Source organism: Capricornis sumatraensis, chromosome 3 (assembly GCF_032405125.1).
Source record: "Capricornis sumatraensis isolate serow.1 chromosome 3, serow.2, whole genome shotgun sequence".
Classification (NCBI taxonomy): domain Eukaryota; kingdom Metazoa; phylum Chordata; class Mammalia; order Artiodactyla; family Bovidae; genus Capricornis; species Capricornis sumatraensis.
The window spans coordinates 86393482-86418177 of NC_091071.1; the positions used below are offsets into that span (position 1 = coordinate 86393482).

At 35.9% G+C, this 24696-nt stretch overlaps 1 protein-coding gene across 1 annotated transcript in view; it reads right to left on the reverse strand.

Annotated features, from left to right (window-relative positions):
* The window catches only part of GALNT13 (polypeptide N-acetylgalactosaminyltransferase 13), a 636905-nt gene that overhangs the window by 199615 nt on the left and 412594 nt on the right, over positions 1–24696 (reverse strand). Inside the window, exon 8 of the mRNA XM_068968207.1 lies at positions 10597–10714. Within this exon, the coding sequence (XP_068824308.1) occupies positions 10597–10714 (118 nt within the window). The remainder of the gene's footprint in view (positions 1–10596; positions 10715–24696) is intronic.

A 24696-nucleotide genomic window follows, 5' to 3' on the forward strand; every position in this document is an offset into this window, starting at 1 on the left:
TATATCTCCCTCTGGCACAAGTTCTATGAGACTATGGACTGATCTTCTACAGGTCTCTATGTCCAGTTACAAGAAATATTTATAAATTAAATAATAAAATTCTCTAAAGTAAATTTACTTATAAACTTCACTTGAATTTAATGACAGGTTTATTTCATTTCCTCAAACCCAGGATATATAATTTAAATGATCCTTAAAATTTCAAAACTCGAAATAGTTTTGGAAGTTATTTAACTCTCCCTTTCCATTAAGGGAAAAAAAAAATGGGACCTTAATTTAGAAAATAAATAGTGCAAAGTCAATTCACTGAGCACATATTTAGATACAAAAAGGATGTTAAACATTTCATTATCAAAATATCTTAGGTGCACTTTAAATGTAAATCAGCAGCATAATTGACTTAATTATCAGTGCCATTTCGTATGATTAAGTACACTTAATGGGAAGCTTTAGTAAAATATGGCCATGACAGGAAGTGTCAGACTTTTCCATGCAATAATTCTGAGCACATTAAACTCTTCAGAAAGTTCTTTTTATTGCCATAAATTCAAATAGTTAAATTGAGGTTCTTCATATTTAGAATCATAAAGATTTTTATAGTTAATGTGAATATACATTATAGTTAATGTGAATATAGTTAATATTTCTTCCCTGCACATTATCAGAGAAGAATAAAAAAAAAGGTCAGGATTAGTGTATTTTACAAAAGAGACATTTTAGATATTTGTCCCTAATGAAGGTTGTTGGTTTCTTAATGTGCTAAAATTCAGTAAAAACCTAAGTGAATCTGGTTTATTGCCATTGTCTCCTACAAGGAAATTCTGCATAGTATCTTTGAAACGTACCTGCATTTGTTAAAGAAAAACATGTCCAAAATGTTTTTATCAAGTTTTAGAAATCAAAGATTCTCTCCTCTGTATTTTTGCTTCCATTTAATGGTTTAATTCAAGAAAACAGCACCAAAATTTAGAGTAATCTTAAATTTATCCCAGTGAGTATTTCTGAATAAATCCCATAAAGAATTATTCAACTCTGGTTTATATATTAATGGAAATAAAATGCAGATTTTACAGATTACTATTTTCATATAATCTTAACTCCATTTTCCCCATTTTATGCATTTCATACATATCCATCTTCAAACTTTCATAATTCCTGAATTTTCTTAATTATCTAACACCTTCTGGATGTCTGGTGAGTCTTCTTCACTGCAGGCAGATTCTTCACCATCTGAGCCACCTGATAAGCATACCTCTCAACACTCATTTGCAATAGATATTATATTATAAACTTTAAAAAATAAATATATTTATTATTATACTATATACTTTATATTAACTACAACTAACTTATATCTGGGTCTTCATGAATATTTAAATATTTGCACTCAGACTCACATATACATAAATTTATACAAGTAGATAGATGATAGATGGATAAAATAAACAGAGCAAACAGAATAAGTGAATTTCAGATGCCTATATATGCAGGCTGACAAATATAGTGTACATTTACATTATCAGAGAAACACTCTCATGATAAGAATTCAGGTCACAAAAAAGAAGCAGTGAATGTCATCAGTTCAAGAAGGCACTAAACTGCGAGTGGTACTATTACCTCCAAAAAAATTTTTTTTATAAAAAAATCACTTTTAGAGATAACTAAGTGACTATAAAAGGGAAAAGTCAGCCAAAGTCGCTCAGTAGTGTCCGACTCTTTGTGACCCCAAGGACTATACAGTTCATGGAATTCTCCAGACCAGGATACTGGGGTGGGTAGCCTTTCCCTTCTCCAGGGGATCTTCCCAACCCATGAATTGAACCCAAGTCTCCTGCATTGCAGGTGGGTTCTTTACTAGCTGAGCTACAAGGGAAGCCCTATAAAAGAGAACCAGAGATTAATATCAAATTCTAGTGTACCTAAGTCCCCTACAATGATTTATATTTCTAAAACAAAGTACATCTCAATGTAGCATATGTTTCTGAGGTTAAACATTACATGGATGACTATCCAATATAATATCTATTCTCATATTTTGCTTTTGTGAACTAGAGAGTTCAAATGAAGAAGTATAGTTATCAAAATGACCAAGCCTTAGGGTATTATAACTTTAAAAGCAAAACAAGTTCTGCTAACATTTTCTAACATTATCCTAAAGTTTCTCTTTTGCTGTCTCGCATACAGGGTTATCGTTACCATCTTTCTAAATTCCATATATATCTAATTTTCCTGTGGTTCACTTGTGTTTTCTAAAGGAGCAAGGAAATCAAGTATGCATTATGGCTAACATTCAAAATAAAATTCTAACACATTTATTTTAGAAAATAGAGTTTTCTATATGTATCTAAATTAAATATTGTATCATCCTATTGACCCAATGTTCTGAAATATATATAATAGATGTAATACAGTCTCTAGAAACAATGTCTTAGCTACCCCTTACCTAAAAGTATCTTATTCTATAATTTCAATTAAACAAACAATAAAGAGACTGAAGAGATATGTTCAAACAACTGTTTAAGTTAGAGTGGTGGCCCAAATGCCAGAAAATCTCATTGTAAGCACAGAAGTAAAAATTGTAAGCCATCTGCAGCATGTTTAAGGTTTATCCTGCACCAGATAGATAACTTTAGAGTAGTTTTCTGGACTAAATAATTGCTAGTGGTTTATATTCTTTATGGAGGTATACATGAACAAAATCTTTTAGACTTTTATGTCTGTTTAGGACCACTTAGACTTTAAAAGAGGCTAATAAGATACAAACTTTCAATTATAAGTTCTAACATCTAATGTACAAGTTTGGTGACTATAGTTAATAATTCTCTGTTACATACCTGATATTTGTTAATAGTAGATCTTAACTATGTGAGGTTATGAATATGTTAGTTAGCTTGATTGTGTTAATCATTTCCCACATCACATATGTATAGCATCATGTTGTAAAACTCAAATAGATACAATTTTTGCCAATATATCCAGGGTAGGGAAAGAGGTTAAGAAGTTTCTATGTTAATATTAAGTCAGTACTTTATAATGTTTAAATAAAAGTGTTCTACAAAACCATCTTCACCCAAATTGGTGATAACACATGAACTTAGATTAAGTTCATTTAGTTAAAAGATTTCTATTATAGTCTGGTTTCTATGGCTAGCCAAATAAAACAAAAACTGTCAAGTTTTACATACTGACAGACAATCCAATATGCTCAAATTTACATGAATTAAATTTAAATAAAGCAAACAGTTCTAACAGGTATAACTCAACTAGACTTTTGTCAAAATTTATTTCTATTTAATAAATTATTATGATTGACATTTTCAGTTGTAAAAATTATAATTGCATGGATTTTTTAAGAAAATTCATTACTTTGAATAATATCACAAACCTTAGTACTACAATCCCCAAAATGTTTACAAACTTTTCACCTCATTTACCAAGCTATTCTGTTCAATAAGAACCTCTGCCTTTCATTTTTCCATTATATATTATGTCAACTCAAATTTCTTTTCTACTTCATTGCTTGTGAAATTTTTATATAAATGGACTTCACATCATGAAACATGTTCTTCAGATAAATATATTGCTACTTTTATAGTGATCTAGAAGAAAAGAAAATTGGGGCATTTGAAGTAAATCCCATTCTGTTAATTAAACTACTGATTGTTGCCAAAAGAGCTTATTTTTAAGGGTAGTGATAATAATAAAATGAAAATTTCCATAGTATCGTACAGTTCATAAAAAATTCAATAAGTATTGTCTTATTTAACCTACATAGTTGTCCTGAGAGGTAGATGGTTAGAATCATACTGAGGGTATGTAAAAAGAAACTAGGCTAAGATACAATGAGAATCCCAGCTAGACTGTAGAAGTCTATAGCTGACTGGATATCATCAGTTACATTTTTTCTTCATTTGTTTCTCTTTGGAAGATGTTTCTCTTTTTCTCTGTGTGTGTGTGTGTTTGTGTGTGTGTGCACACGTGCATGCTTTAATACTTGTCAACTTTACTGAAGTATATTTAACATACACTGGACTTGCCAACTACAAATTGGAACTTGCCATGGGTACCCGCTTGTCAATGCAGGGAACGTAAGAGACGCAGGTTCAATCCCTAGGTTGGGAAGATCCCTTGGAGTAGGAAATGGCAACCCAGTCTAGTACTCTTACTGGGAGAATTCCCATGGACAGAGGAGCCTGGTGAGCTACAGTGCCACGTGGCTGTAAGAGTTGGACATGACTGAAGCAACTTAGCACACACATGGGCACTTGCCATCTTCCTCTACAAGGATTAAATTATGTGCTGCTGCAACTGCCGATCTCCAACATCTCCTGAAGGAGTTCAGGGTGGAGAGCAAAAATGAGACACTTTGTGCTCCAGGAAAACTAGCAGCTCAGGTCTTTAGATATGTATTTTTAGGTCGATTTTATATGCCCATTTTTTTATCTCCTCATATCTAGAAAAGAACTAAAATCCTTAATGGTAATAGCTGTTTCTTGTGACTAGCAGAAGCTTCACAAGATCAGTAGAAAGTTTCTAGAAAAATATGTATTTGATTCCATGTATTCCCCCTTTACCAAAAGCACATATATACTGACTGACCTTTTCCCCCTGCCTCTTTGGAACAGTTTCTCAAAGCTATCTGAGGTGCTGTCTCCCATGCTCAGTCCTCATTTTGTCCCAAATAAAACTTAACTCACAACTCTCATGTTGTGCATATTTTTAAGCTGACAAATTAAGTGATGCTGACTAGTGTCATGAGTTGTTCAAAACTGCACAGCATAGACCATTAAAACAATAACACCTGCCAACTATGACACAATTTATGTGTGACAAATGGGGGTGATCAGCACTATGTACACCATCGCATTTAATAGTCCCCTGCTGCTGCTGCTGCTAAGTCGCTTCAGTCGTGTCCAACTCTGTGCGACCCCATAAATGGCAGCCCACCAGGCTCCTCCATCCCTGGGATTCTCCAGGCAAGAACACTGGAGTGGGTTGCCATTTCCTTCTCCAATGCATGAAAGTGAAGTCACTCAGTCGCGTCTGACCCTCAGCGACCCCATGGACTGCAGCCTTCCAGGCTCCTCCATCCATGGGATTTTCCAGGCAAGAGTACTGGAGTGGGCTAGAACAAATAAAAAAAGTGATGTAATCTTTCTTACATATATGGACAAACTAGAGCTTAGGAGACCTGATGCCTTACCCTCACACAGATAATAGGTGCTAGAGCCTTGGTCTTGAACCCGCGATGCCTCCTTCCAGACCATACTTGTAACCTTCCCTTGTAGCTCAGTTGGTAAAGAATCTGCCTGCAATGCAGGAAATGTGGATTCAATTCCTAGCTTGAGAAGATCCCCTGGAGAAGGAAACGGCAACCCACTCCACTATTCTTGTCTAGAAAAATCCCATGGACAGAGGAACCTGGCAGGCTACAGTCCATGGGGTCATAAGAGTCAGACCTGACTTAGTGACTAAACCACAACCACCACATTTTAGGGCAGGGGGACACTCTTCTGAGTCCTTTGCTGCCTTCTGACTTTTTACGACTCAATTGGTTCTACAATGCAGATTATCTCATATATTGTGTGCTTTTAGAAATACTGCCCTTGTGCTAGTGCCTCATGCAAGGCAAGGACTTTTGGTGGTGATGTTTTTTGGATGGTACTGATGCTGCCATCAGGGATATTATTTAAAGATAGATGACACCTTTGATGATAAATTCATATTATACTAGGTTAATTTTGTCATAAACTATTTTACATGGATATTCATTTCTGAGTCCCTCCTATCTAGAATTTCAACCACTAAGAATTTCCAACATCTGCTGCTTCATATTCCTCTTCCCTTCCTTAGTTTTTTTCTCTTAAACACTATCACTAACATTGTAACATATTTTATTTCTCTTGTTCACTGTCTGTATCCTTCCCTAAAATATAAGTTCCATAGGACACACATTTTTGTCTATTTTGTTCACAACTCTATGCCCTGCACCTATTGAGCAGGAAATAAATATCAGTTAAAAATTAACATTTATATTTTAGGACTTATGTTATTTTGATGATTGTTGTGTAATGAAGTGGAAAACAGTATCTGAGACTAATTTTTCACGAGCACTTGGATCTACTTGTATGTATTTTCACTGGATGTGTATTATGCATAGGAGGCTACAGCCTATTAGAAAAAAAGATTAAATCATTAGATGAGGCCACTTTCTCAGTATTCTGGAAGAAGACTGCATTTATATATTAACTTCTCTTTCTCCTGATGATACCACTGTTTGGGGCGTTGTCATGTTATGGAGGGATGAATCTGATTAGGGACAATAGTGCTATAGAAATCAGCAGCACAGTCACTGGTCTCAGAATTCTGGGGTTCAATTTTCAACTATTCTACTTACTAGTTCCATATATATTAGAAGTCACTATTATTTTATGCCAAGAACTTTTATCCAGAGACTTCAAGTGTTTTTTTCCAATGCTTTGAAACTGTATTTAAACCTATGGTGTACAGGAGATTAGATGCTTCTTTCTTGGAAGGTCTATCATTTTGATCAGATATTCAAAGTCTGTCAGTATTTTCAATACTTTGGGCATCAAAGATCAAGTGATACTGTTATAAATAAATCCCCTAAAGGATATACCTTTGGATTGACTTAAATATCTATAAATCAGCCAGAATAAAAATATTTTGCAGGCATTTAATACTTCTTGGTTTTTCATCCTCAAGTCTATATAGACCAGAGCTTTATAAGACAACTATATCTTTCAGTTCAGTTCAGTTCAGTCGTTCAGTCATGTCCGACTCTTTGGACCCCATGAACCACAGCATGCCAGGACTCCCTGTCCATCACCAACTCCCAGAGTTGACCCAAACTCATGTCCATTGAGTCGGTGATGCAATCCAGCCATATCATCCTCTGTCGTCCCCTCCTCCTCCTGCCCTCAATCTTTCCCAGCATCAGGGTCTTTTCAAATGAGTCAGCACTTTACATCAGGTGGCCAAAGTTTTGAAGTTTCAGCTTCAACATCAGTCCTTCCAATGAATGCTCAGAACTGATCTCCTTTAGGATGGACTGGTTAGATCTCCTTGCAATTCAAGGGACTCTCAAGAGTCTACTCCAACACCACAGTTCAAAAGCATCAATTCTTCGGGGCTCAGCTTTCTTTATAGTCCAACTCTCACATCCATACATGACTACTGGAAAAACCATAGCCTTGACTAGATGGACCTGTGTTGACAAAGTAATGTCTCTGCATTTTAATATGCCGTCTCGGTTGGTTATAACCTTCCTTCCAAGGAGTAAGCGTCTTTTAATTTCATGGCTGCAGTCACCATCTGCAGTGATTTTGGAGCCCCCAAAAATAGAGTCAGCCACTGTTTCCCCATCTATTTACCATAAAGTGATGGGACCAGATGCCATGATCTTAGTTTTCTTAATGTTGAGCTTTAAGCCAACTTTTTCACTCTCCTCTTTCAATTTCATCAAGAGGCTCTTTGGTTCTTCTTCACTTTTTCCATCTTTACTACTATTATAATCACCTTTTCACAGTTGATATTAAATAATTATCTATATATGGCCTCCACAGGTGGTTTAATGGTAAAGAACCTGTCTGCAATGCAGGAGACAGGAGTTTGATCCCTGGGTCAGGAAGATCCCCTGGAAAAGGAAATGACAACTCCAGTATTCCTGTCTGGGAAATTCCATAGACAGAGGAGTCTGGCGGACTCCAGTCCATGGGGTTGCGAAGATTTAGACATGAATTGATGCTTTTGAACTGTGGTTTTGGAGAAGACTCTTGAGAGTCCCTTGGACTGCTAGGAGATCCAACCAGTCCATTCAAAAGGAGATCAGCCCTGGGTGTTCTTTGGAAGGAATGATGCTGAAGCTGAAACTCCAGTACTTTGGCCACCTCATGCAAAAAGTTGACTCACTGGAAAAGACTCTGATGCTGGGAGGGATTGGGGGCAGGAGGAGAAGGGAACAACAGAGGATAAGATGGCTGGATGGCATCAATGACTCGATGGATATGAGTTTGAGTGAACTCTGGGAATTGGTGATGGACAGGGAGGCCTGGTGTCCTGTGATTCATGGGATTGCAGAGTCAACACAACTGAGAGACTGAACTGAACTGAACTGAAGTGACTACACAATAAAAATTTTGCTATACTAACATGACAGTGACAAGAAAACCTTATGTATAAAACAAAAATCTACTACATTTTACTGACAATAATGCCTATGTATTGCTTCTTTGAGAGTAAAAGTGTGTTATCTTGCTTCAGTCGTGTCTGACTTTGCAGCCCCATGGACTGTAGCCTGCCAGGTTCGTCTGTCCATGGGATTCTACAGGCAAGAATACTGGAGTGGTTGTCCATGCCCTTCTCCAGGGGATCTTCCTGACACAGGGACTTAACCTGAGTCTCATGTCTCCTGCACTGGCAGATGGGTTGAACCATCTGGAAAGGCCTATGAGAGTAAAAGCACCTGGCCTTATTCATTTTTGCAGCCTCAGTATCTGTAAAGTGTAGTAAATATACTACATGTTCCGTATGTTTGCTGTATAATAATTAAACTGGGTATTAGACACAGATCTTCTGAATATGAATCTCTAACATATCCTCATTTCATTAAGTCACACATCTTTTTATAAAATTAATCTAAAGGAGAGTGTCATCCCTTTGCTAATGTATTGTTTTAGCATTTTCTCTTATTCAACATCTTCCTCAGCCAGGGTACCAACTATTAAATAAACACATATCCATGTCACACAAAGAAAAGTAAAACACAAATCAAGAGACTAATGAAGAGCAAAATACACACTTTGTTTCTGCTGATAATATACAGAAACTAAAGACAATGAATGTTTTAAACATTCGAAGAACATTCGCTTATGAGTACTTCATTTCTTACAAAGAAGATGTATCATATTATTCCACTAAATTCTTTCCTAAGTAGATTCTTCCCTAACGCATCTTTCAATCAGTTAGGTAAAGATCACCCATCCATTTCTGAGAGCTCTGTGATGAAGGTAAGGAGAGTCTATTGACAGAGAATCAAGCTTAACAGGTGAGCAGAAAGAAGGTGAATAAGACTGGTAGAAAAGAAGGGGGAAAAGATGAGCAACAGGATCACTAGATATTACTAATGTTGCTATGTTGGTTTTTTTCCTTATGAATTTCAACCACAGCATTCAAGAATATTGGTTAATTAATGTTCAAAATACTCTCTTCATTAAGTCTAAGGATATGAGAAAACTGTTTTTAATCTTTTGAATATACTTTCTTTCCTTTCTAACTCCCTTCCTTCCATCTATTTTCTTCTTTCTTTTTTAACTGTTAGCTTTTACATTCTGTACTTTGAGAACTACACTGAGTAAAAAATTCGGGTCTCCAAATGTTCCAAAGATTGTGCAAAGATGAATCACATACTTGACAGGAAGAAGACAATCCTAAGTATGCTATTAAGCCTTGTGGGGCAAGTTCCACTGGACTATAAATATATAAACAAATATAGAAAGAATAAAATTCCATTAACTAATGATCTCAGACACTGGACTGTAAGGAAGATTTATAGGCAAAAAGTTGTATAACAAAGACATCCTAGTGCTTCTAAAATAATCCATATTATTCAAGATCCATAAATTTCACATTATATAAACTCAAAGTAATACTTATTCTCAGATTTTGACATTTGCTTACATAACATCAAATATATTTATATTTATGAATGATAAAGCTTACTTTCTAAATGAGAAATTAAAAGGCATAACTCTTGAACTTCATAGATAAATATATCTAAACTGTAATAATTTTGTTGTACAAATAATGCAGCAAAACAATAGTGTTTCAAATAACATGTCAAATTATAGAAGGAAAAAACAACAGTATTACTAATTTAACTAATTTTTAAATGATACTGAATGTGGTTTGAAGAAAAAAACAGTATGTTATTCCTCATGATTTCTTAGTAAGAAGGAACACTTATGTGTTCATATTTAAAATTTTCAAATGCAACATTAAAATTATTAATATATTTCCTAGTATCAGATATATGATGGATTAATTCTTAATTTTTGTTTACTTGGAAGGCCATTTAAAAAGTACATTTGCATGCAACTCATTTATCAAACAATAATGTCTATGATTGTGAAAACAGTCATGCTACTTGAATTATCCAGAATGCCTTTGAACACAGGTTGTTCTTAAAGGTATTTGAGAATAACCTCAAGTAGCACTTGTAAATACATATTTCATAACACTTTCAAGTTTCAGTTCAAAAATACCAAGTGATCTTTAGGGTAGTGTTTTATTTCAAAAATAAAGCCCTTCTTTAATTAAAAAACTAAAAGTGCTAATACCTTTGAACTATGTATACAAGAATTACTTTGAAAATTTTAAAAATGCCTCTAATTTCCCATTTAATGGTAAATATTGCATGCAAAAAGACTCTAGCTTCTAAACAAGTATTAAAATGACCAACTGATCAGTAATTTGTATCACTTCACAAAAAAGATCTGACAGTAAATTACTGAGTGTACACATGCATGCTACAGCATAGTATGTTCAGAGTCAAAAAATAAAGTAAAATGAAATTACCCTAAAAGACATTTCAAGATTCTCTCCACCCCAGATATCCATTCCTGCATCGTAAGTTCCTATCTCTTCAAAGTAGTTTCTGTCAATAGAAAATAGGCCACCAGCCATAGTTGGGGTCCTAGTTGAAAAAAAACAAAAACAAAAGAATATCTTTTGAAAACAATATGTGGAGTTTAATGAGACTATAGCAAGTATTTCTAAAACATTTTAAATAAAAAGCAGTATACTTAAAAATTTCAAACTGGAAACATAAAGCCAAATTATAAGAGGTTTTAAAATTAATAAACAGCATTTTATTTCACATTTTCTGTAAAACTAAACTTAGATTAGTCTATAGTTTTCTTATGGGTGATCAAATAGATATAAGGAACACTGGCCATTTAAGACAGGGGCATATACATACTGTGTGAAAGGCATAGGGAAGAGAAATCTGTGTTCTTATCACTATCCTTAAAGAGCTGAACTAGTCATGAAACTTCTAGTTGTGATCCTGTCACCTACTTATAAATTATTTTAATAGGAACTCCAGAAACTTATGGAAATGGTTTCTCTATGAAAAGATCTACAATCTATTTGAATAGGAAAAATAAGTGCTGTGAAATATTTATAGGCATTAAGTATCTAATAATAGTTACATAAGTATCATAATAGCTTCACATCTAATTGTCTACAGCTAATTGTTTTACCTAATTAAAATGATAAAATGAATCATATAACCCTATAGAGAAACATAAATCCTGTATACTATTCATGGGTTTAGAAGGACATTTGGCATAGATCCAAAACTTTTTACTAGGAATAAATGATTTTGGTTCTCACATTCAAACTTTCTCTGTAGAAACTAAGAAATCAGGTGCTAACTTTCACAAGGAATAATTATTGATCTTAAAAGATTAATTAAAATCAGTGACCTACACAAAGTCTTTCTGTAAAAGCAGTATACATTGAAACTGAAAAAAGTTCTAGTTCACAAATGAATCTATCTATAAACCAATAATTATTTCTGAATAGAGATTTTCAAGATTCATAGCACATTAGCAGCACTTGACACACCCTGAAAAAACTACACTTCCATGTTTTGGTAATTCTCTCAAGTTTAGATTTAATTGGCCGGGAATGGGTCCAGATCTTCGATACTGTGTAAAGGTCCTAAGTGATTCTACTGTGCTGCTAAATTTACTAGATCGGAAACACTGGTCTAGTAACTTAGATTTAGGATGTTCATTCAGGTACACTTGACCCTTGAACAATGTGGGTTTGAACTGCTTGGGTCCACTTGTATGCAAATATTTTAAACAGTAAATGCCACACTTCTACACAATCCAGTGTTGGGTGAGTCATCTGACGTGGAGGAACCTTGGATACCAAGGGCCTGGTATAAAGTATACTCAGATTAACCTCTGTGTTATTCAATGGCAGTTTGAGATTGTTAGAAAACTCAATGTTTTTTCTCAAAATTATGTCCTCTTCTGCCACAGGATGTGCTCATGTCCTCTAACTGAACAGTGTATTTCATTGAAAAACCTCAATATAATATTGTACTTGGATACCTACCATATCACAGAGTTTTCTGTTTCTCCCAGTGCTATCACTGTTTTACACTCAGGCAACTAACTGTCCCTCAGTTGCAGCAGCAGAGCCTCACTTGGCCTGACCTGTTTTATTGCTTCTAGTCTTGCTGGGTTCCTATCATGGACAGTGTCATTGACCTACTGAGTTGTAATGAGAAATAGTAACAAAGCTAAGCAGATGCCAGTTATGAAGTAGCCAGGACCCTCACATGACTGGGGTTTTTGAAGCTCATGGAAATAACTATGTAAGGTACCACACTGCTGAATAGTCTATTTAATGAAATGAGGAACAGAAATTGCTGCAATTATCCTATTATAATGTAACTAAGTGCTTAAGAATGTTAAATGGTGCATTTTTAATGATCAGTTCAGAGTGCCCATTCACTTGTATATTTACTAGTAAAGAATAAATGCATTTAACTTAAATACATGTATTGAATTTCATCTTATAGTTGGTGATGATTCCTACAAATATGTGAGAAATATATAATAAATGGCAACAATAAATTATATTTTAACCATAAGAATGGCTCAAATAAGTTTCACTTTTAAAGTAACAAAATCTTTTAAAAATTTGCAATTGCTCAAAAAAAAAAATCTTATATTTTCTGAAGATGGATCCTACTAGGACTTTTTTTTTTTCTGTGTATTTGAAATAGCAGTTAGCTCTCTCAAACAGTTCAGACATATTATTCTGCCTTAAATAATATCTACAGCCATAGCCAGGGCTATGTAGCATGTTCTATTCTAAGTTAACTGCTCTGTAATGTCATCCATGAACTATTTACATACACCTGTGCAGACCTTAAGTGTTCAGGGTATTTAGAAAATATAAAACCTTGATTATAGTTGAGTTAGCTAAGATGATCTTTTTAAGCATCTCTACAATGTCACACCAAACAATTCAATCAATTATACTGGGGGGGAAAGTAATCAGCCAAATGGCTGTGAATATTACCTACCACACAGCAAGTAGGTGAAGATGAACTGAGTAAATAGAACTAAAGTACTTAGCATAGTGTCTGGCACATTATAAATAGTTAATAAGGCTTGGTAATAAATCTTTATAGTTGCTAATGTTAATCATTCTAACAAAAGTCTTTAGTGTCCTTCAATTAATTTTGGCTCCCCATATGCATGCTCTCATTTTGGATTGCAAAATCATCTAAAAACACTTCAGATACAAGATGCTGAATTTTGAAATCTGCTGCACTAAATACAAGCTTCAATTTTTTAATACTTCCTATTTAAATCCTACGGAAGTCCCTTTGATGATATGGTTCTTTAGCTACTCCATATTCTCACAGACTATCTCCCTTTACAAATCATTTACTTCCCTCCTCCCACCCACTCTCCAAGATCCTACTATGTCAGTAAACACCTAGCTGAGCACACTAGGTTCTCTCTCCTTGCCTGACTACATTCTTTTTATAAATATTAATATTATACAAACAAAGGTCTGTATAGTCAAAGCTATGGTTTTTCCAGTAGTCATGTATGGATGTGAGAGTTGGACCATAAAGAAGGCTGAGCACTGAAGAATTGATGTTTTTGAATTATGGTGTTGGTGAAGACTCTTGAGAGTCCCTTGGACTGCAAGATCAAACCAGTCAATCCTAAAGGAAAGCAGTCCTGAATATTCATTGGAAGGACTGATGCTGAAGCTGAAGCTCCAATACTTTGGCCACTTGATGAGAAGAGCTGACTGATTAGAAAAGACCCTGATGCTGGGAAAGATAGAAGGTGGGAGGAGAAGGGGATGACAGAGGACGAGATGGTTGGATGGCATCACTGACTCAATGGACTTGAGTTTAAGCAAACTCCGGGAGATGGTGAAGGACAGGGAAGTCTGGCCTAGTGCAGTCCATGGGGTCAGAAGGAGTCATTCAGGACCGAGCACCTGAACAACAACAAGAAATATTAGTTCTTGGGTATACTTACCATTCCTCATTCATTTCTGTTCCCAAAACCTCTAGAATCATTGAAATAGCAATAGGCTGAGGTCATCTGGTCATGATAAAAGTCCATGTTATTGACTGTCTGCTCAGGCCATGAACAGCTAACAATCCTTTTGTCTGTTTACTTGTTTACTTTGTCTCATCTTATATGCATCTTCCCCAAAAGTTTCAGACTGTTCTCAAAAAACTGAAGATTAAGGCAATGCATAAATTCTAAACTCTCTCAGTCATGAACTCTAACCTCTCTCAATCTTTATGTTAATATTATGTGTTTCTCAGGGCCTCTTCCTTCTTCTTGTCTCGATGGGGTGTGGGGGGATGTCTTCTCTCCTCTGAATGTGGAATAGTATTCATTCTTTTGCCTCAGTCAGCTCTTTTCTGACTATACGCACACTTTTTCTTTTTTTTTTTCTTTTTAAATCACACATTGATTGACTGAGCTTCAACAATATTGTGTATTTTACAAATGGAAGATTTATGGCAACTCTGAGTCAAGTCTGTGCTTAGTTGCTCAGTTGTGTCTGACACTTTGTGACCCAATGGACTGTAGCCCACCAGGCTCTTCTGTCTATGGGGATTCTCCAGGAAAGAATACTGGAGTGGGCTGCCATGCCCTCCTCCAGGGGATCTTCCCAACCAGGTCAATATATTGCAGGTGGATTCTTTACCGACTGAGCCACAAAGGAAGCCCTTACTGGTGTCATTTTTCCAAGAGCATTTGCCTACACCATGTCTCTGGGTCAATTTTGGTAAATTCATAGTATTTCAAACATTTAAATTATTTTTATATTTACTACGCTGATCTGTAATCAGTTATCTTTCACATTACTATTGTAGTTTGGGCACCATGAACCACACCCTTATAAAACAGGCAACTTAATCAATTAATGAAGACCTACAAGACCTTCTAGAACTAACACCAAAAAAGATGTCCTTTTCATTATAGGGGACTGAAATGCAAAAGTAGGAAGTCAAGAAACACCTGGAGTAACAGGCAAATTTGGCCTTGGAGTATGGAATGAACCAGGGCAAAGGCTAACAAACTTTTGCCAAGAGAACACACTGGTCATAACAAACACCTTCTTCCAACAACACAAGAGACAACTCTACACATGGACATCACCAGATGGTCAATACCTAAATCAGATGGATTATAATCTTTGCAGCCAAAGATGGAGACGCTCTATACAGTCAGCAAAAACAAGACTGGCAGCTGACTGTGGCTCGGGTCATGAACTCCTTATTGCAAAATTCAGACTTAAATTGAAGAAAGTAGGGAAAACCACTAGACCATTCAGGTATGACCTAAATGAAATCCTTTACAATTATACAGTGGAAGTGACAAATAGATTCAAGGGATTAGATCTGATAGACAGAGTGCCTGAAGAACTATGGACAGAGGTTCTGACATTGTACAGGAGGTAGTGATCAAAAACATTCCCAAGAAAAAGAAATGTAAAATGGCAAAATGGTTGTCTGAGGAGGCCTTACAAATAGCCGTGAAAAGAAGAGAAGCAAAGGCAAAGGAGAAAAGGAAAGATATACCCATCTGAATGCAGAGTTCCAAAGAATAGCAAGGAGAGATAAGAAAGGCTTCCTCAATAAACAATACAAAGAAATAGAGGAAAACAACAGAATGGAAAGACTAGAGATCTCTTAAGAAAATTAGAGATCTCTACAAAGCAACATTTCATGCAAAGATGGACACAATAAAGGACAGAAATGTTATGGACCTAACAGAAGCAGAAAATATTAAGAAGAGGTGGCAAGAATACACAGAACTATACAAAAAAGATCTTAATGACCCAGATAACCATGATGGTGTGACCACTCACCTAGAGCCTGACATCCTGGAGTGTTACGTCAAGTGGCCTTAGGAAGCACCACTACGAATAAATCTAGTAGAGATGATGGAATTCCAGCTGAGGTATTTCAAATCCTAAAAGATGATGCAATGAAAGTGCTGCACTCAATATGCCAGCAAATTTGGAAAATTCAGCAGTGGCCACAGGAATGGAAAAAGTGTTTTGATTCCAATCTCAAAGAAAAGCAATGCCAAAGAATGTTCAAACTACCACACAATTGCACTCATTTCACACACTAGCAAGGTAATGCTCAAAATTCTCCAAACTAGGCTTCAAAAGTTCATGAACCAAAAACTTCCAGTGGATTCAAGCTGGATTTAGAAAAGGGAGAGGAACCACAGATCAAATTGCCAACACCCTTTGGATCATAGAAAAAGCAAAAGAATTCCAGAAAAACATCTACTTCTGGGTCATTAACTATGCCAAAGCTTTTAACTGTGTGGATCAAAACAAACTGTGGAAAATTCTTAAAGAGATGGGAATACCAGAACACCTTACCTGCCTCCTGAGAAACCTGTGTGCAGGTCAAGAAGCAACAGCTAGAACAGGACACGGAACAACGGACTGGTTCAAATTGGGAAAGGAATACATCAAGGCTGTATATTGCACCCTGTTTATTTAACTTCTATGCAGGGTACATCATGTGAAATGCTGGGCAGGATGAAGTAGAAGCTGGAATCAAGAAAGCCAGGGAAAATACCAATAACCTCAGATATGCAGATGACACCACCATTATCACAGAAAGCAAAGAGGAACTAAAGAGCCTCTTGATGAAGGTGAAACAAGAATGTGAAAAAGCTGGCTTAAAAGTCAACATTCAAAAAATGAAGATCATGGCATCTGGTCCTATCACTTCATGGCAAATAGGTGGGGAAACAATGGAAACAGTGACAGACTTTATTTTCTTGGGCTCCAAAAGCACTGCAGATGATTATTGCAGGCATGAAATTAAAAGTCATATGTTCCTTGGAAGAAAAGCTATGAGCAACCTAGACAGCATATTAAAAAGCAGAGACTTTCCCACAAGTACCACATAGTCAAAGCTATGGTGTTTCTAGTATTCATGTAGCCTATAGTCCACTATTCATGGACTATAAGGAAGGCTGAGCACTTAAGAATTGATGCTTTTGAACTGTGGTGTTGGAGAAAACTCTTGAAATTCCCTTGGACTGACAGGAGATCAAATCAATCAATCCTAAAGGAATTCAACCCTGAATATTCATTGGAAGAACTGATGCTGAAACTCCAAATACTTTTGCCACCTGATGTGAAGAGCCAACTCATAAGAAAAGGCCCTGATGCTGGGAAAGATTGAAGGTAGGAGAAGGGGATGACAGAGGACGAGATGGATGGATGGCAACACCAACTCAATGGACATGAGTTTGAGTAAACTCTGACAGATGGTGAAGGACAGGGAAGCCTGGCATGCTGCAGTTGTGGGAGATGGTGAAGAACAGGGAAGACTGGTGTTTTGCAGTCCATGGGGTTGCAAAGAGTTGGACATGACTGAGCGAATAAACAAGAATCAATCAATGCTGTTAGTGTTCTGACTTCAATACCATCCAACTTTTCCTCTATTTCTCTTCTTCTACTTGGGCCTCCCTATTCCCTGAGACCAACTGGTATCCCTACAATGATTTCTAAGTGTTCAAGTGAAAGAAAAAGTCACACATATCTCACTTCAAATAAACAAGTAGAAATGAGTCAGCTTAGTGAGGAAGGTGTGATAAAAGTTAAGATAGGCCTAAAGATAGGTCTCTTGTACCAAATAAATAGGTTGTGAATACAAAGAAAAACTTCTTGAAGGAAATTAAAAGTGCTGCTCTAGTAAACCATGAATAATAAGAAAACAAGACAGTCTTACTGCTGATATTGAGAAAATTTGAGTGGTCTGCATAAAAAATCAAATCAGCTACATTTCCTAATCAAAACTTAATCTAGAGCAAGGCCCTAACTCTCTTCACTTTTATCAAGCCAGAAAGAAGAACGTTTGGAAGCTAGAAGAGGTTACTTTATAAAGTTTAAGGAAAGGAGCTGTCTCTATAATATAAAAATCAAAGAGAAGAGGAAAGTGCTGATGTAGAAGCTTTAAATTATACAAACTCTAGCTGAGATAATTAAGGAAGGTCACTACACTAACAGCAGATTTTCCATGTAGTTTAAACAGCCTTATGTTGGCTGAAAATGCCATCTTAGCATCTATAGCTAGAAAGGAGAAGTCAATGCTTGGGTTTCAAAGCTTCAGTGGATAGATAGTCTTATCAGGGGCTAGTGAAACTGGTGACTTTAAGTTGAAGCCAATGCTACTTTGCCATTCTGAAAACCCTAAAGCCCTTGAGAATTGTGCTGTATCTACTCTACCTGTTACCTGTAAATGGAGCAACAAAGCCTGGATGACAACACATCTGTTTACAACATGGTTTACTGAATATTTTAAGCTCACTATTGAGACCTACTGCTCAGAATAAAAGATTTCTTTCAAAATATTATTGTTCATTGACAATTCATCTGGTCACCGTAGAGCTCTCATGGAGATGTACAACAACATTAATATTGTTCTCATGCCTGCTAACACAACATCCATTCTGCAGCCCATGGATCAAGCAGTACTTTTGATTTTCACGTCTTAATCTTTAAGAAATACATTTCATTAGGTTGTAGTTGTCATTGGTAGCGATTCCTCTGATGGATCTGGGAAAAATCAATTGAAAATTTTCTGGAAAAGATTCACCCTTCTAGATGCCATTAAGAACATTCACACTTCATGGGAAGAGGTCATAATATCAATATTAATAGGAATTTGGAACAAGTTAATTGCAATCCTCAAGAATGACTTTGAGGGGTTCAAGACTTCAGTGCAGGATACAACTGCAGATGTGGTAGAAATAGCAAGAGAACTAGAATTAGAGATGGAGCCTAAAGACGTGCCTGAACTGCTGCAAACTCATAACAAAACTTGATCAGATGTGGAATTGCTTCTTATTAATGAGCAGAGAAAGTTTATTGAGATGGAATCTATTTCTGGTGAAGAGTCTGTGAAAACTGGGGAATGACAACAAAGGATTTAGAAACTACATAAACTTAGTTGGTAAAGCAGTGACAGGATTTGAGAGGACTGACTCCAATTTTGAAAGGATTTCTGTAAAGAAAATGTTATCTAATAACATTACATGCTACAGAGAAATAGTTTGTGAAAGGAAGAGTCAATCTGTGTGGTAAGCTTTACTGTCTTCAGAAATTTCTACAATCACACCAACTTTCTAGTAAGCCTACCCTGATTTGTCAGCAGGCATCAACAGCAACATCCAGGCAAGACCCTTCACCCCTGTAGGCTCAGATAATGGTTAGAATTTTTTAGCAAGTATTTTTTAGCTAAGGTATATACATTGTTTTAGATGCAATACTCTTGAATACTTAATAGACTACAGCATGATATAAACGTAACTTTTAAATGCACCAGGAAACCAGAAAATGTATTACTCACTTTAACCCAATATTCACTTTATTGCAGCAGCCTGGAACCAAACCCACAACCTCTCAGATATACCTGCAATCTTTCAGCTACCTGTTCATTGACTATTGAAAATGAGTTGCTCAGTCACATCCAACTCCTTGTGACTCCATGAACTGTAGCCTGCCAGCTTCCTCTATCCATGAGATTCTCTGTCCATAGGATTCTCCAAGCAAGAATACTGGAGTGGGTTGCCATTTCCTTCCCAAAGGGGTCTTCCCAACCCAGGGATCAAGCTCAGGTCTTCTCCATTGCAGGCAGATTCTTCACCGGCTGAGCCATCAGGAAAGTCTCTGTTCATTGACTATTACATCTGTATTTCATGCCTTTGATTTTTAGATTATCCCTTTGAGCTAACAAATCTGCTCAATTAAGTTCTGTCCTAAACTACATCTTCACTCCATTCTATTGCTCACTTAAACCAGGAACATATATTTTCTATCTCTTTCACTGGTGACCTTATTGAAAGGATGCTTTTTATATACTCCCTCAACTCCTCTTGACCTTCTAACTAGAATCTGGATCTTGCTCCCATCTCTGCAATAACTTCTTTCTGGAAGAGGCTATTGATTATGAACTTCAATAGCCTTTCCTTTGAAAGCATTTAACACAATCTATCAGCCTCCTTGCTTGAAATTCTTTTCACCTCTGACTCCCACTGCATTGTTCTAGACAGTTTTCCCCTTCTACCAATTTGAATATTGTACGATACTTATTGATGCCCCTTCCTTTCCGTTGCTGGGTGTCAGATCTCAAAATGTAGTCTTCTCAAGGGTCTCTCAGAGGACCTTTTCTCTTTCTAAACTCTTTACTTGGTCTTAGGCCTTTAGCGTCATCTCTGTGAGGTTGACTCTTAATCTAGGTAGTCTCCTCGCTCTTCTGCATTGGTTGTGCTCTTTCAATCACTCACTAGATGCTTTCTTAAAAAACTCCTCCTGACTCTGCTCAGTGTATATAACAGAGAAAGTGCTACCATGTCTGCTTCTCTTTCAAAGACCTCTATTTCCTTCTAAAGTCCTAAGACTTTATTCATCAGATTTTATTTCATCGAATCACCATTCAGCACCTTTATCATTTGCCTCATTCAGTCATTTCCCACGTACTTCCTCCTTTTTAAGTATTTTTTGACACTTATCTCTGTTATCCAATTTTCATCCTTATTTCTAACTGTTATGGAATGTTCTTCCTTCTGCAGTCTGCAACTTCCAAAATGTATTCTACAAACCATAGCCTGATTAATTCCTCTAAATAAAAATTCTTCTTAAAACATTAACCAGATGTTCCAAAATCTGTATTTAAAAAATTTCAGATTTTTATATTATTTTGCCATCAGTGATCTAGAGCTACCCAATGAGCTCCTTCATTTAACTATCTTTATGTATGTAAAGTGTTTAGTGGGCTTCCCAGGTGGCGCTAGTAGTAAAGAACCTGCCTGCCAAAGCAAGAGATACAGGAGACATGGGTTCAATTGATCCCTGGATCAGGAAGATCCCCTGGAGGAGGGCATGTATCCCATTCTAGTATCCTTGCCTGGAAAAACCCATGGACAAAGAAACCTGGGGGGATACAATCCATGAGGTCACAAAGAGTTGGACATGACTGAAGCAACTAAACATGTACATATGCAAAAAGTTTAGCTATTTGCAGTAAATGCTTCACACTTTCAAACCTTAGTACATCTGTTCATCCATTTGCCACTTAAATCTTCCTTTGTAAAGTCCCTTTAAATGTTTAAACCTGCTCCAGGTCAATGTAAAATTTATGTAGTCCATACAGGCTGGCTTTGGTACAAACCTCTTCCCTCCAATCTGGCTGTCATCTTTCCCTTCTTCCTTGCACTATAGCACTGTTTCTCTTGAGGCAATTGTCACTTCTTATTGAGTATTATATTTATTACTATAAACATCTTACCACTTCTATAAGTACAGTTAATATATTGGTTTAATAGTAATAGACATTTATTGAATAAGTGAAATAAGAAAGAATATGTATCCCTGTGTCCATACTGTAAGTCAAAGTTACCTGCAACTGTATTTCTGAAACTGTGAAAAAAAAAAAGAAAATTCTTTGCTTACATCTGCTAAATTGATAATAAAGATGGCTTCATGAATTCCAGAATATTTAAAGACCTTCTCATCTAGTAAGAATTTTGGAGATTGAGTTTGATAGTATTTTAGAAATAAAGATATAAAGCTTTATAATAACACACAGTAAGGAAAAATGCTGAAGATTTTCATCAGAACTTCATAAGGCATAAGAAATTGTGATATAATACATTTGATTATTCAGTAATGCTAAAGTGGAATGATGCATTTTCACCAATAACATGATATAGCCTGTATTTTACACTGGGCTGGTATAACCACCATGTGTATGAAAAGAAGTTACACAGTAAAAAGAGACTCTAAGATGAAGCTAGTTAGTTTTAGGAGTATGGACTTTGTATCTGCACTGACTAGACTTGAAGCTCAATTCCACCATGTGACCTTCAGCAAGTCCCTTTTCTGTACTTTAATTTGATTATCTATAAGTTGGGGATATACGTTAATGTATGTGGTACTCTTAGAATAGTATCAGCACTAACCAAGTACTGCACACTTAAATTTTAGTTTTAATGAAGAAGAGGAAAACATCTGTTTGTCAAGATAATAATCAGCTTTATCTTATTTTCAGACTCTAATCAATTTTTATTAGAAGTGTAATAGTTTAGGGCTTTAAAATCCCTACAGATTTGATCAACCAAATTAAACTGCAGTGTATTTAAATATCTTGTTCAGGGACCCCCAAGTAGTTGATGGTCCAGTTGAGAAAAAAATTCCTTCTATATATCAATCATCTATCTCTCCATCTAACCAGCTTCCAGTTATCCATATAACTCACACAACAAAATATTTGATATAGCTAATTTGAAAGTCTTTTCCTGATTTCAAGCTCCAAATTAATGTACCATGTTTTTCTGTGAATGTTAGTACTGCTCTTCAAAGCAATTTCTTTTAAAGTTATTGAAACATCACTTCTTCTCACTAATCCTTTGATATACTAGGATTCTATTTAGTCTTACTTGGCAAATAACCAGGGTCTCTGGAGAAAAGTCTGAAGAAGATTTGTGAGACTATAGCTCAGCTTTCGGCTGTTATTTGCAGTGGTCAAATTACACAGTATCTAGACAATCAGTTTTAGCTCTGCATTAATAATATTTCTCACATATTATAAAGCATGATAAAGAGAAATGAAAAACATAAATATTTTATTTATACAAATGTGAGGCAAATAGCTGAAATAGTTCCATAAGTTTGATTTTGTTCAAGTCATAAAAAAAATAATGACTTTTAATTGGTTAACCACTGTGAATGTTTAGAAACTAAAGAAAATTTAGATACTGTGAGTTTCTCTCCTTCCTTCTGTATTCTGTCAACTATACTCAATATAAAAAAAGAAGAAGAAGAGAAAGAAAGGAAGCAAAGGCATAAACTATTCTTTAGTAAGTAATGAATAATTGCATGTTGAAAGTAATTAAAGGTTTTTGGATAGAAAAAAGCGGGAAGTTTAGTGGAATATTGCACACCACAACACTGATTTGAACATGTTTGAGTGAGACGATGCAGCTTTTGGTACAGAAGAAACTGTTACTTTAAGAGTTATGCCAACTTAGGCTCTGAGCAGGAAGCTTGTTCAGATCCTGCAGTCTATGGAACACAGATAATTTCAAAGCTATATTTAAAGGATAAGAAAAAAGTTAAAGTTCTGTCCAATAGGGACAAATGGCTTGTTTTTCTGTCAAAGAATCCATTTATCAAGAAGTACTAGAATCAAATACATTAACCGGTGCTTCAAAAGCAGAGACATTACTTTGCCAACTAAGGTCCGTCTAGTCAAGGCTATGGTTTTTCCTGTGGTCATGTATGGATGTGAGAGTTGGACTGTGAAGAAGGCTGAGCACCAAATAATTGATGCTTTTGAACTGTGGTGTTGGAGAAGACTCTTGAGAGTCCCTTGGACTACAAGGAGATCCAAGCAGTCCATTCTGAAGGAGATCAGCCCTGGGATTTCTTTGGAAGGAATGATGCTAAAACTGAAACTCCAGTACTTTGGCCACCTCATGGGAAGAGTTGACTCATTGGAAAAGCCTCTGATGCTGGGAGGAATTGGGGGCAGGAGGAGAAGGGGACGACAGATGATGAGACGGCTGGATGGTATCACGGACTCGATGGATGTGAGTCTGAGTGAACTCCGGGAGATGGTGATGGACAGGGAGGCCTGGTGTGCTGCGATTCATGGGGTTGCAAAGAGTCGGACATGACTGAGAGACTGAACTGAACTGAAAGACCTATAGTCCCAAAGAAGGAACAGTTTTTTCTTTTTTTCTTTTTCCTAAATCCTTTTTCATAATCCTCAGTACCTGATAAAACTCTAAACTTCCAAAGAGGATATACAGTAAATGACGCAATTATTTTTGTTTTCATTTAATGCTTCAGATGGGTCAAAATAAAAATGGGGCCAGATGTTTTAAAATGTTTTTGTTAATTAATTATTCAGTATCTAAATATGATAGTTTATTTATCACCATGTAAACTTTCTGTACTAGTCTTGTTTCCATCTCATTTCAACAGATTGCTAGGAAACTCTGGCAAATTATCCCCTAAACCATTAGGAAGTAATATACTATAAAGGTGCTATTTTCTCCAAAGAATATAAAAATTCCACCTGGGGTAGAATACTTTTTTCTCAAAATCAACATATATTAGATTTCAGTACAAGTAGGTATGCATGTTGAACTGTTGAACATTCTTAAGCCCAACTCTTTTGAAATCTACTCTATGCACAAACTTCACTGTCTCTGTGCTGTTTCTTTAGCATCTCTTATTTTAAAGAGGTGTCTCACAGGCATTCTCCCTGTTTCTTTTATCCAGTTTAAAAGTGCAATTTTCACTGGACTGAGGAAAATAAAGTCTGATAGCTAAAAACTAAGAAATATATCACGAGTTGCTACTATATAATAACAAATATTGTCTCAGATTTTACATAATAAGTGTATTTCACTTATACTTCCTGAGAAATTGGAGTCAGTGATTATTTGGGGGGAGTGGGAAATCAAACTGGCAAAAGGTATCAGGATAGTAAAACAAATTTCATATTGCTTTAATGAATAATTCTAAAGAGACTATATTATATGCAAAAACTGTAGATCACAGATG